General features: G+C 40.7%; 1 protein-coding gene across 2 annotated transcripts in view; it reads left to right on the forward strand.

The window, feature by feature from the left end:
• LOC310713015 (nardilysin-like) overlaps positions 1-12751 on the forward strand; it is a 41349-nt gene that overhangs the window by 11655 nt on the left and 16943 nt on the right. For both annotated transcript variants that reach the window (XR_014529075.1, XM_083516607.1), the window contains exons 8-19: positions 1965-2022; positions 2741-2814; positions 3844-3913; positions 5125-5202; positions 7228-7348; positions 8267-8325; positions 9009-9063; positions 9247-9351; positions 9573-9696; positions 10481-10567; positions 11328-11447; positions 12649-12700. Coding sequence is in view for 1 of the 2 variants with exons in the window: in XM_083516607.1 (XP_083372733.1) it covers positions 1965-2022; positions 2741-2814; positions 3844-3913; positions 5125-5202; positions 7228-7348; positions 8267-8325; positions 9009-9063; positions 9247-9351; positions 9573-9696; positions 10481-10567; positions 11328-11447; positions 12649-12700 (1003 nt within the window). In the remaining variant the exon portion in view is untranslated. The remainder of the gene's footprint in view (positions 1-1964; positions 2023-2740; positions 2815-3843; positions 3914-5124; positions 5203-7227; positions 7349-8266; positions 8326-9008; positions 9064-9246; positions 9352-9572; positions 9697-10480; positions 10568-11327; positions 11448-12648; positions 12701-12751) is intronic.

Genomic DNA, 12751 nt, shown 5'->3' on the forward strand with positions numbered 1-12751 from the left:
TATCAGTGAATGGGAGACTGTTTGCTCTTCCTGCTCAGTTCATATTCAGACTGACTCAGCTCCTCCTACAACAATAGTAAAGGTAAAAGGGTAAAGGGACCCCTGACCATTAGGTCCAGTCGTGGCCGACTCTGGGGTTGCGGCGCTCATCTCGCTTTATTGGCTGAGGGAGCCGGCATACAGCTTCTGGGTCATGTGGCCAGCATGACTAAGCCGCTTCTGGCGAACCAGAGCAACGCACGGAAACACCGTTTACCTTCTCGCCAGAGCGGTACCTATTTATCTACTTGCACTTTGAGGTGCTTTCGAACTGCTAGGTTGGCAGGAGCAGGGACCGAGCAACGGGAGCTCACCCTGTTGCAGGGATTCGAACTGCCGACCTTCTGATTGGCAATTCCTAGGCTCTGTAGTTTAACCCACAGCGCCACCTGCGTCCCTTTTCTACAACAAATACTTGCTCTTAAATAAGCCCACATTTCTTGAGATGCCTGGATTAGAAACCTACCTTCTCTTCTGTTCTGAAAGGGAAGAGAGAGATGCAAAGAGCTTTTCTCTGTGTGTGAACATGGCAGTGGGTGAACGTACTCCCCCCCCCCCCTTGATGGAGGGGTGCCCATCTACACTATTTTGTCATCCAGTCTATTTTTCTACTTCTTTCAGTGTGGCACCCATTTTATGTAATTGAGACATGGTTCACCCCAGGCCTTCCTGTGTTTATGATGTAATTCACTTAACACCAAAATCATATTTAAGCAGCTTACAAAGACTTACAGATATGGTACATAGATAGATATGCATATAGAATGTACATACAGTGGCACCTCGGGTTAAGACCTTAATTCGTTCTGGAGGTCCATTCTTAACCTGAAAATGTTCTTAACCTGAGGTACCACTTTAGCTAATGGGGCCTCCCGTTGCCACCGCACAATTTCTGTTCTCATCCTGAAGCAAAGTTCTTAACCCGAGGTATTACTTCTGGATTAGCGGCATCTGTAACCTGAAGTGTCTGTAACCCGATGTACCACTGTATTTCATTTTATAAGCATTTGCACAAAATAAAACAATAAAACTAAAACGCAACAGTACTATGCAATGCAATAAAGTTCTAGAAAGGTAAAAAGCATAGCATCACACTTTCAAAATATTGTAAGAGTCAGGGAAAGTCAGCTGGAACAGACAAATCTTCAATTGTTTGAAGTGTTCTCACGTTTAGTGTCTCCTGAACTGCAAGTTTAGTGTGGATGTCTTCAGTGGGTATTTTTCAGGGTTCTTAATCACACATGGAGATTCAGTGCACAGAAAGGGTTCCCTACTATATCAATGTTTTTCATTTGGTGAGTAATGCCTGAATAAGAATAACTGAGAAGGTTGCTGGTCTGATACAAAAGGTGACTCATAGGGTGAAAGTTTATTAGGTATAATCTGACTAGTTTGTTCATTGAGGATGAACATCAAAACGAAGTGTGGGAAAAGTTGGGAGCTCCTGCAACTTTGCGATTTAGTTGATGCAAACATCTATGCATTGTGGATTGTAACAAAGAAATTAATTGCACATGTGGAAGGACATCCATTTGTACAATGGAAATCCCCATCCCTTGCCTCCCCTATCGCCCCTCACCTGAAATGTGCTCTTTAGGCTTGGGGAAAACCTCATAGCAGATTTGAGATGGTGTGGGTGACGCACAGGAGGAAGAGGAATGAGAAGTACCATTGCATGAGTGGAAGTCGTTCCATCAGTGCAATGACTTCTTTCCACACAGCCCCATGTGTTCATATTATTTAAGAAGGCTGCTTCAATATTTTCACCTTAACTTTGTCCTTGTGAGAACATATTGCTTTCTTTCTCCTCCCCCTTCTTCCTCCTCCTCCTCCTCCTCCTCTTCTTCTTCTTCTTCTTCTTCTTCTTCTCCTCTCTCTCTCTCTCTCTCTCTCTCTCTCTCAATATTTCAATATTTCTTTATTAGAAACTCTGGACACTTTGGAGAAATGGGTGACGGAAATCTTCTCACAGATCCCAAATAAGTAAGAAATTTTGTTGTTGTTCTTTATCCTAAAACTGTTCATGGCTTGCAAAATCTGATACTTTGTGACATATCAATCAGAAATATAAAAGAGAAAGAATACGGTCAAATATTACTATGCATTCCTAAGATATCATTGCAAGGTGGAGTTTATGTGTACCAGTTTTATCCTCTTTATCATAGACCTTTACTTTATCTGATCTGTTTTGTTGAATTCTGCCAAGCCAGGGAAGAGAATCAAATAATTATATTAAGGGGAAGAAAACTAGATATTTGAGAAATAGATGGATGTACTAGTAAAAGGTACTGATCCTTGACATCCTTTTATTTAGAGATACAATAGGGCAAGGGCAAACATTAGATTGGAAATGCTGGGTCTTCCACCAAACTTGTAGTCAGTGTCAAGGAAATAAATTCCATTCTGAGAACCCACTAAAGCAAAGGCTCAGATGTAGTCATAGCATCCCATGAAAATAATGTGTAATTAACTATGCAGTCTTAGTTCAATTCAATCCTGTGCATATCTACTCAGAAGCAAATAACATTGAATTCAATAGGATTTAGTCCCTTGTAAATGTATATGAGGCTGCTGCCTAAATATATAAATATTTGGAGAAGTGAACTGAGAGCAGGAACCAGTGGGCATTGCATTTTTTTTATTTAAAAAACTCAAGCTATAACCCTGAACAATACACTATTGTTTCTTTATTGTTTTTAAGTGGATTACCCAAACCAACTTTTGGTCATCTGCCACAGCCGTTTGACACACCTGCATTTCACAAGCTTTACAAAGGTAATCAGTCTCAACCCAAAAAAATTTATCGTTGGGAAATCTGAAGGGATATCACTTACCAAACTGAGGACCCATCTACACTGTTCAGTTAAAACATTAAAAATGTGTTGTAAAAATGTGACACCAGAGGGCGATGTAGAGCAGCGATCCACTGTCAATGGAAAATTGCATCAGAGCTACATTGCTTTTTCAAAAACCTTTACTGTAAGGTCTCAGGGTGGGTTACAATGATAAAACAACTGCAGCTAAAAAAACAAGAAAAGTGTAAAAATAATTTGAAACAGGTCCCTATATTTTTTTAAAAACCAATACAAACATTTAAAACAATTACATATGGTTTAAAATTGTTCAAATATAGATGCAATGTGGGGTAAATATCTCTACTGACAAGACATATTGGAAGAGGAAGTTCTCCACTCAAAGTCCACCTCAGCCACAAGGTCACAGTGTGACCTTAAGGCAAACTACTATCTTAGCTTCAGCTGTCTCTAATATGTCTCTCCTGTTTTGGTTTCTTCAGCCACAGCAGGCTCTGTAACTCTCCAGTGCCAGTGTGGTGTAGTGGTTAAGAGTGATAGACTTGTAATCTGGTGAACCGGGTTCGATTCCCTGCTCCTCCACATGCAGCTGCTGGGTGACCTTGGCCTAGTCACACTTCTTTGAAGTCTCTCAGCCCCACTCACCTCACAGAGTGTTTGTTGTGGGGGAAGAAGGGAAAGGAGAATGTGAGCCGCTTTGAGACTCCTTCGGGTAGTGATAAAGCGGGATATCAAATCCAAACTCTTCTTCTTCTTCTCCAGTTGTTTGACTGTGCCCCTGAAGGTGCACTCTTCCATTGCTCCTGAGACAAATGGATGCCAACTTTTGGTGGTTTATTTTTACATGGCCTTATAACCTTTGGAAGTAATATGTGTGTATGTTTATTCCTCTCACCACCTCTTTCGTCTCCCTCACCCATTTTCTCAATGTCTACTGCAAGAATAACCACCCATGTGAATGTTTGAAATTGACTCATTTCTCCCGCCTCAGTTGTTCCAGTGAAAGAAATACATTCTCTGAGCATCTCTTGGAGTCTTCCCCCACAAGAAAAGAATTATCGGTAAGAGATCATTTTAAACCTACTTCCATTTATACAACGCAGTAGCCATAAATCGGAATCCATCACCTAGTCAGTATCATTTTCCTATTTTGTCTTTGGTTTCCTTGGGGTCTATAGAAAGTTGCCTCATGCTGAGCAAGACTAATAATAATAATAATAATAATAATAATAATAATAATAATTTATACCCCGCCCTCCCGGGCCAGAGCCAGGCTCAGGGCGGCTAACACCAATAAAATTTCAGTAAAAACATAATAGGAAAAGAAGAAGAAGAAGAAGAAGAAGAAGAAGAAGAAGAAGAAGAAGAAGAAGAAACAATTTAAAATACAGGTTAAAATGCAATTTAAAATGCAGCCTCATTCTAAAAGTCAAAACCATAAGAGGAAGGAAACATACGGGTCAGACTGAGTCCAAACCAAAGGCCAGGCAGAACAGCTCTGTCTTGCAGTCCTTGCAGAAAGATGTCAAGTCCCGCAGGGCCCTAGTCTCTTGTGACAGAGCATTCCACCAACTCGGGGCCAGTACTGAAAAGGCCCTGGCCCTGGTTGAGACCTTGTGACTTGGGACCTCCAAAATGTTGTCATTTGTGGACCTTAAGGTCCTCCGCGGGGCATACCAGGAGAGGCTGTCCCGTAGGTACATGGGTCCTAGGCCGCATAGAGCTTTAAAGGTCAAAACCAGCACCTTAAACCTGTCCCTGTACCCCACTGGGCCACCTAGTTCTGTATCATCTCACTGGCAGGCAGTAGCTCTTCAGGGTTTCAGACAGGAATCTCTCCCTACCCCAACTGGAGATGCCAAGGATGACTTTCTGCATGCAAAGTAGATGCTCTACCATTGAGCTATGGTCCTTCCCTTTATTGTCTATGAAGCTATTCAGCATATAACCATGCAATCCAGTTTGCCAGAGTTGCCCCTAGTGTTCCTCAGTGCATAGCTAACAAGTCCATTTTGGCAAAACCATGGAGTTCAAACCCACCGAGTCCCTAGTTCCATGATCTGCTGTGCAAAAGAAAAAGGGGAAAGGATCAAATAACTCTTGAGTAGTAGTGTTGCAGTGCAACACCGAGGTTCAGTACAACTGTATTAAAAGTTGAAGAATGGATTAGTTAAGTTAAGGACAGATGATTAAAGAAGGGGAGAGAAGTGTTGGAGTTAGGAGTTTAGAGGCGAGTGTCAAACTTATTTAATGTTTCCCCCAATCTCTGTAGGACTAAGCCTCTTCATTACCTCTCCTGGCTGGTGGGACATGAAGGCAATGGCAGTGTGCTCTCGCTTCTTAGGAAAAAGTATGTCTTGAAGATTTTGCTTTGTCCAGTTTGCACTGAAATGGGGTAATCTCATGTTGCATGATGAAACAGCTAAACATGTCAAATTATCCCTTTTGAATATTGAGAGGCAGTAAGATGACTTACAGGTTCTGAGACACTTTGAGCTGTTGTGAGTATACATAAATCACCCCTTTTCTGCTTTATTTGCTTTTAAAATTTCATTTGATTGGTTTTTAGGTTGTATTTTTGTTTTAATGGGTATTGAATTTTAATAGATATTGGTTTTTATATTGGATTCATAATGGATGTTGCATCCAGCTCTGTCACTGAAACCACAGCTCAGTTTGATGACAAAGAGGGTATTTTTTCCAGCTTTGGTCAGCAAGACAGCTACAGCTGTTCCTTGATCAGAGTAGCTTGACCACAGTTGTCCAAGGATTTGGTAATCTCATGGCTGGAGTATTGCAATGTTCTCTGTGTGGGGTTGCCCTTGAAGTAGATCTGGAGTCTGCAGCTGGTGCAGAACACAATTACTAGGTTGCTTGTGGGGGCAAACTACCGCCAGCATATAATATTTCCTGCATTGCAGGGGGCTTGGACCGTATGGCCTCAGGGTCCCTTCCAACTCTACAATTCTATGATATCTTGCTTGTGGGATTTGACTGGCTGCCAGTCTGCTGCAGGGCCAAGTTCGAGGTTTTGGTACTAACATATAAGGCCCAGAACCAGGTTACTTGAGACACTTTATTTTCTTTTTTATAAGATATTTATTAAGAATTTTTAACATATTACAATAAAAATGAAAAAATAAAAATAAAAATACAAAATAAAAACAGTTAAAAACACATTAATTTTCCATTTCTTATTTTCCTTAAGCTTATTTCCCCGGACCTCCTCATACCTCCCTTTTTTGTATTCCACTTATATTTATTAGTTCAGCAAATCCTTACTGTTGAGCTTTTACCCATTTATAAGCCTTTTTTTCATATTCTCTTAGAGCATTACAGCTAGAAACCACTTAATTTCTATCCAACATCATTCTAACATTCATTAATTTTACAATATTTCTGTAAATAATCTTTAAATTTCTTCCAATCTTCTTCCACCGACTCTTCTTCCTGGTCCACTTGAGACACTGTTTTAGCCCTTATATACCTAGTAGGTCACTGCAGTCTGCAAGAGAGCTTCTGCTGAACAGGGCAGAGATTTCAGTGTGGTTGCCCCATGGCTTGCAGTGTAGCTGCCCCTCTTCTCTGGAATAGCATTCATGTCAAGATACCACAGGCACAGACTTTCTGCATTTTCCGGAAGCAACTGAAGATAGTTTGGTTCCGACAAGCCTCTCTTGGTTGATTAATGAATCTCTGCCATGGATGTCTATTTTGCTGTTGCTTTTTAAAACATAAATGCTTTTGTGCTTTTGCCTGTTTTTTTTTTTTTTTGTTTTTGTTGTTGCTATTTTTCATTGTACACCACCTTGAGATAGGTAGAATGTGATTACTAATAACAATGTACATAACTTAGGGGTTGTTGGTTTTTTTTACTTATCAAACAGTTTAGAAATGCTTTTAAATAAAATAGTAATCATCTCAAGTTACCCACCTTACTGCTTGGGTTGGTTTCCTGATTCTACAAATGATTATGTCTTTGTTAAAAACCAGAAAGTCATTCCAGATCAATGCACTGCAAATCATGTTTATCAAATGACAAAGTTTTCTAGTAGGATGGGTTGCTCTGTGTGTGTGTGTGTGTGTGTGTGTGTGTGAGAGAGAGAGAGAGAGAGAGAGAGAGAGAGAGAGAGAGAGAGAATTACAAATAAATTTGCATTTTGCACCTATAAGTACCTTTTTGAGGATATTCAAGGTCATGGAAGATCACTTACCCTTTTATGTTATTTTTGAAGTGGCACACATTTCTAAAAGCAAAGCATCCTTAATTCCACCTCTGTTCCCAGTTCATTGTAACAGTAATGCACTCAAAGGTAAGATGCTTTAAAATGCAATGTGGTTCACCTGCATAATCATGGTTTTAATTTTGCAATAGATTTTGGGCTCTTGCATTATTTGGAGGAAATGGTGAGACAGGATTTGAACAAAACTCTACTTACTCCATCTTCAGCATCTCTGTGACTTTGACTGATGAAGGTTTTGAACATTTTTACGAGGTAAATTTCCCTTGTTGTTATTTATTTACTTTTATTATTTACAAAACATGATCCAGCCCTGAAACAGACAGGCATAACTATCCGTACAAAGGACAGAGGGCTGTAGCCAGCTAAATTTTACCCAGAGTAGTTCCATAGAAATGAATGGAACCTAAGTTAATATGGCTAACTTGAATAAGGGGGGGGGGGTTACAGAGTATAGTAAAAACAATAATTATGAAAAGATAATTTGTAGATATTAAATATATATTGAGCATATAATAGATTTTGAGCCACTGCCACTGCTGCCCTGGAAAGTGTAGACAATACTGAGCTGGGTTAGGCCAATGGTCTGACTTGATATAAGTTTGCTTCCTATGTTCTCATGTGAACAGCTGTTTGCACCAGGCTAATCCGCACTTCCGTTTGCCCCACTGCTTTCTCCCAGGAAAACCTGTTGTTTAGCGCCGCTGAATCAGAGCAAACAGCAGTCAGGTTTTCTGCAGGTTGCTGTTTGTTCTGATTTACCACTAAAGAGTAGGTTTTCCCAGGGAAAGCAGCAGGGAAAAGGCAAAATCTCTTGGACCTGTGCCTAAAAAGCATGAGGTAAGTGGGAAACTGCTTGGACTCATGCTTTCTAGGCACAAGACATGCGGAAGTGTGGCCCAGCCCTTCTTCCCTGCAGATGACCTTGTTATGGCATTGATGTTCAGAGACAGGGCCAGGGGCACATTCCTGCTGCCCAGTCATCATTTGATGCCCCCTTCATGCAAGGAATGCCCAAAGTAGGATAGTAAAGTATCATAGATTAGCTCTTTCGTTACAGTGCTGCCTTACATTTAAATGTACTGGAAAACGTGGACCCTCTGCTAATTCTGTGAAACATTTTCTTGTAGGTAAGGGTAACCAGATGAATCGTTTTCTTTTTTCTGTCTTCAGGTTATTCATATTATATTCCAGTACCTGAAGATGTTGAGAAAGCATGGACCTGTAGAAAGGTGATTTTAAAAAGGAAGTGCTAGAACCAAAGAAAGCGACTAGACACATTATACTAATCAGCAAAACTTACTAGGCTTATGAAATAAGGGGACAATAGTTACTCTGTTTCTGATGATCAACAAATACTTATTATCCAATATATAATATGCTGAAGACAACTCAGAAAACCATTATTAATAGCAATACCACCACACAAAAGCACTTTGGGTCAATCCACTCTGGGCCTGTTGCTTCATATGCAAAATATTATACATTTGAAAATAAATATTTGCATAAACTCCTAGACCAATATATAGGTGAATGAATGCAATTTTTCTTAGATTTTATCAGGGCTTCACTGCCGCTATAATCAATATGAATAGGTCCTTTGTATATACTATTGAAAAAAAGCTTAAACGTTTGTATGTATGGAAATTGCATGCATGTAGAATCTGTTCATATAGTAGACTTGAACATGTATAGATCAGGGGGAAACACAATTCTATTCCCCAATATGTATCCAATCTTTGCAAACAGATATGTGCAGCAGGTTTTAACCAATGTGGTCTGTTAGTCCCATTTCAACAGTATGAATACTTAATGCAGAATAAATACCTTCTGCGTGATATCTTACTTAGAAGTTCAATTTGATTATTTTCTTGAGAGTTAAGGATTAATATGGACTCAACTTGTTCCCTCACAGAATATGGAAAGACATTCAGAAGATTGAAGGCAATGAATTTTGCTTTCAGGAACAGGTATTATCTATTCAATTTTCCAGTATTTTCTTGTATCTATACTAATACTGATATTTTCAATATGTGACTAGTTTTGCATACTGGTGTTCACACACCCCAAACCTCTCCTTTTTCAGGGACTGCTCTCTAAGAGACATCCTAACATTGTGATGATTTCCAAATCATATTTTGCTCATTCCCCAGGTTGATCCACTTGAATATGTAGAAAATATTTCTGAATATATGCACATATTTCGAAAGGAGGACTTTCTGATAGGAGACCAGCTACTGATTGAATATAATGCTGAAGTAAGTAATCTCCATCTGTCTTTAGGAGGAAAGCTGTTATGTAGAAGTCACTTTGAAATTCCCTCATAGGAGTTAAAAAATGTGTTGGTAACTAGAACATTTCCAAATCTTTTTCCAGTGGAGAAATACTTGTTATCAAATATTTGAATTGTGTACTTCCCTGACCAGAAGTTAGGAATGACTAGTTGAAAACAAACTGATATGTTCCATTATGTTTATAGGTCATTGCTGATGCCCTTAACCATCTCATCCCTCAAAAGGCAAACTTCGTTTTCTTTTCTCCTTACCATGAGGGAAAATGTCCCTTGAAGGAGAAATGGTTTGGGACACAATACAGCGCAACAGGTAAAACAATGTAAAGTGTCTGCGATTTAAAACATGCCTCTGAAGCTTTTAGAGCAAGATGACAGCTAAGGATTTTCACAACAAGAACATGATGTAGTTCAGCAGAAGAGCATCTGCTTTTTGTATGCAGAAGCTTTCTGGTTCACTCCCTGCTGTTCCAGGTTGAACTGTGAACATCTCCCATCTGAAACCCTGTAGATCAGCTTTTGGTCAGCAAGGACAATACTGAACTAGATGAGCAATGTTCTGACTCAGTATAAGTAGTTGTATTAGGTGGTAGCGCTGCTCTGGTTCGCCAGAAGCAGCTTAGTCATGCTGGCCACATGACCCAGAAGCTCCCTCGGCCAATAAAACGAGATGAGCGCCGCAACCCCAGAGTCGGTCATGACTGGACCTAATGGTCAGGGGTCCCCTTACCTTTACGTTTATTATTACCTTCAGCACCAGAGATCAGATGCCTCAGAATACCAGTTCCTGGGGTGTCATGAGTAATATTCCACTCGTGTCCTGCTTGTGAGCTTCCCATAATAATCTGGTTGGCCACTGTAACAACAGAATGTTGGACAAGGCAAGCCTTTGATCTGATTCAATAGGTTTCTTCTCATGTTCTTTTAGGTGCCTAAAGCTTGTGTCTGCTTGCAGAATTACGCCAGTCTGAATTTAGGCCCAGTGTTGATTCAGTGCAGCGTCCTGGCTGTTGAACCTGGTTAACACTTGGCTTGGATGACCCTCCAACTTACATTTTGTGATAGCAGAATAATGCCATTTTATGTCATATCCACAGAAATCGATGCATACTGGAGCACATTGTGGGACACGGATTTCATGCTGCATCCAGATTTACACCTACCGGAAGAAAATCAATTTATAGGTAAGCAGTACAAGAAGAGGATCTCATTCCAACTGCATATCTTGCCTGAAGACAGTCTTGCAATTGCCTGGGTTGAGAACAAGCTTTCCATGAATACAGTTGTACGCAGAGGACTCTTTCCAGACCTTACCCTGAGTACATTTTGGTTGACGTGTCAGTACACTGTCACCTAATCCTGTGTTTTCAGCCATGTTCATCCAGTCATTAGTTGTAGCCTCAATAATGGACTTGTATGGGCTTCCATGGACCAGTCACAGCTGAAAGAACTCATATCACCAAAGGTCTGTTCAAACACAATACATTTCAAATTCACACCTTTGGCTAAGGGTCATTGAGTGCATGCTTGTAGAAGCAGTTGTTGTGGCGATGCAGAGCTGCCCTCCAGCATTGCTGCAGGATGGTGATGAGGTTGGCGCTGCAAGGATGCTCCATCAGAGTCATTCAGAAGTCTCCTTGCTTGAAGATTGTCCTCCACAGGTTGGAGAATAATGAGAACAGTGACAGGAGGTGGAACTGACACGGTGGTTCTTGCTGCCTCCCTCATGTCTTTGTTTAACTTCCAATGATCATGAACAAAAGCACAAAAGCCAGATACTTCTTGTTACAAGTGTGGATCAGTGCCTTATGTCTCTGAACATCTTCAAAGGCAGGTGTAACAAGCACATATGAAGCAGTAACATAAGAAACTACCTTTCCATCCAAGTGTTATGGATGAATGGTGTTCACATTTAGCAATCTGTTATTTTATCTCCCATGCTAGCTACAGATTTCACTGTGAAGAAATCAACTGAGCACAAAACAGAATATCCACACAAAATATTGGATACCAAACAAGGTTGTCTGTGGTACAAGAAAGACAATAAATTTAGTGTCCCGAAAGGTAAAACTCAATATATTGCATTTATAAAATGGGTACAACCAAGGCGTGTGGCGCACACACATTTACAAGTTTGGGAGAGGACTAGCTAAATATTGCTAGAAAACTTCTAATTTGTTTACTGTTAAATGCAATCAGCACTCTGGAGAGTGCTTATCATTCAAAGATTCTTACCAATGTACCCTTTGGGGAAACTGACAAGAAAGGGGTTTAAAAAGAGTGCTTCACAAGAAGCTAACAAAAGGTGAAGCAGAATTTGGTGTCTGTCTTCCTGCACAGTTGATGTGAGGTTGACTTGAAGATACACTTGCTAGTTGACCTAGGTCCAGCATACAGCTAACATGGTACACGAGGGTTCGGTTCTGGGGGTCCACTTGTAAACACAAAAATGCCTAAATCCAGGAACTGCCCCCCACCCGCAAGATAGAGGTCTACTTGCCCAGCTTTGGGAAGGAAACAGAAGGACTCAAGGACTCTGCCAGAGCCCCCACACCACCTTCTCAAAGCTAGATAAGCTCCGATTGCAGCTTTACATGTGGGGAGAGGGAAGGGATAAAGAAATTGCGAGGGGAATCTCCTATTTGTAGTTATCGCTTCCACTCACAGAGTCTCTGAACTTTGGACCCTTTCAGTAGCCAAACATCTCTCCACCTTTCATAAGGATAGAGTAGCCCTCAGAAATGGCCCCTCCTTCATTCCTAAGGTAGTGTGTCCTGTTTTGACATGCAACCAGAATTGGTATTTCCTACCTTCTGTCCAAATCCCTCTCACTGTCTAGAGAAAGCTCTGCACTCCCTTGATGTCTGGCTGGACCTGAAGGTCGACATTAGGAGTTTAGGTGTTTGGCCACTTCCTGTGTCTCCTTTCTCCCTACCCCATTACCTAAAGTGTTGCCCTGCACACTGTCCAGTTGGAGACTGTCCAATGGATGTACATTTAGAATAGTGCTAATCACCACTCAGTGCTGATAGAAATTGTGCCCAAATGCGGCCACTGAAAAACAAAGAGGGTGTCATCAGCCTGCTCACTGGAGCACCAAAATGCGCAGGAATTGCATTTTTTAAAGTACAACAGCCCAGAGGAGCAGAGGCAAAAAGTCTAAGGAGTACAGGGCATTTACACCCTCCTCCTGACTAAATCTCCTCATTCATGAAATTTTGATTCTTCTGTGTTTTTTTCTGTTTCCCTTCTCCCTCCTGCCCAGCATTTATCTGTTTTTATCTGGTGACTCCAGTGATACAACAATCTGCATTAAAGTAAGTAGTGATATCTAATATATTACATTAATTTAACTGGGAGATAGGAGG

Source organism: Podarcis liolepis (assembly GCF_965112155.1).
Source record: "Podarcis liolepis genome assembly, chromosome: 8".
In the NCBI taxonomy this organism is placed as follows: domain Eukaryota; kingdom Metazoa; phylum Chordata; class Lepidosauria; order Squamata; family Lacertidae; genus Podarcis; species Podarcis liolepis.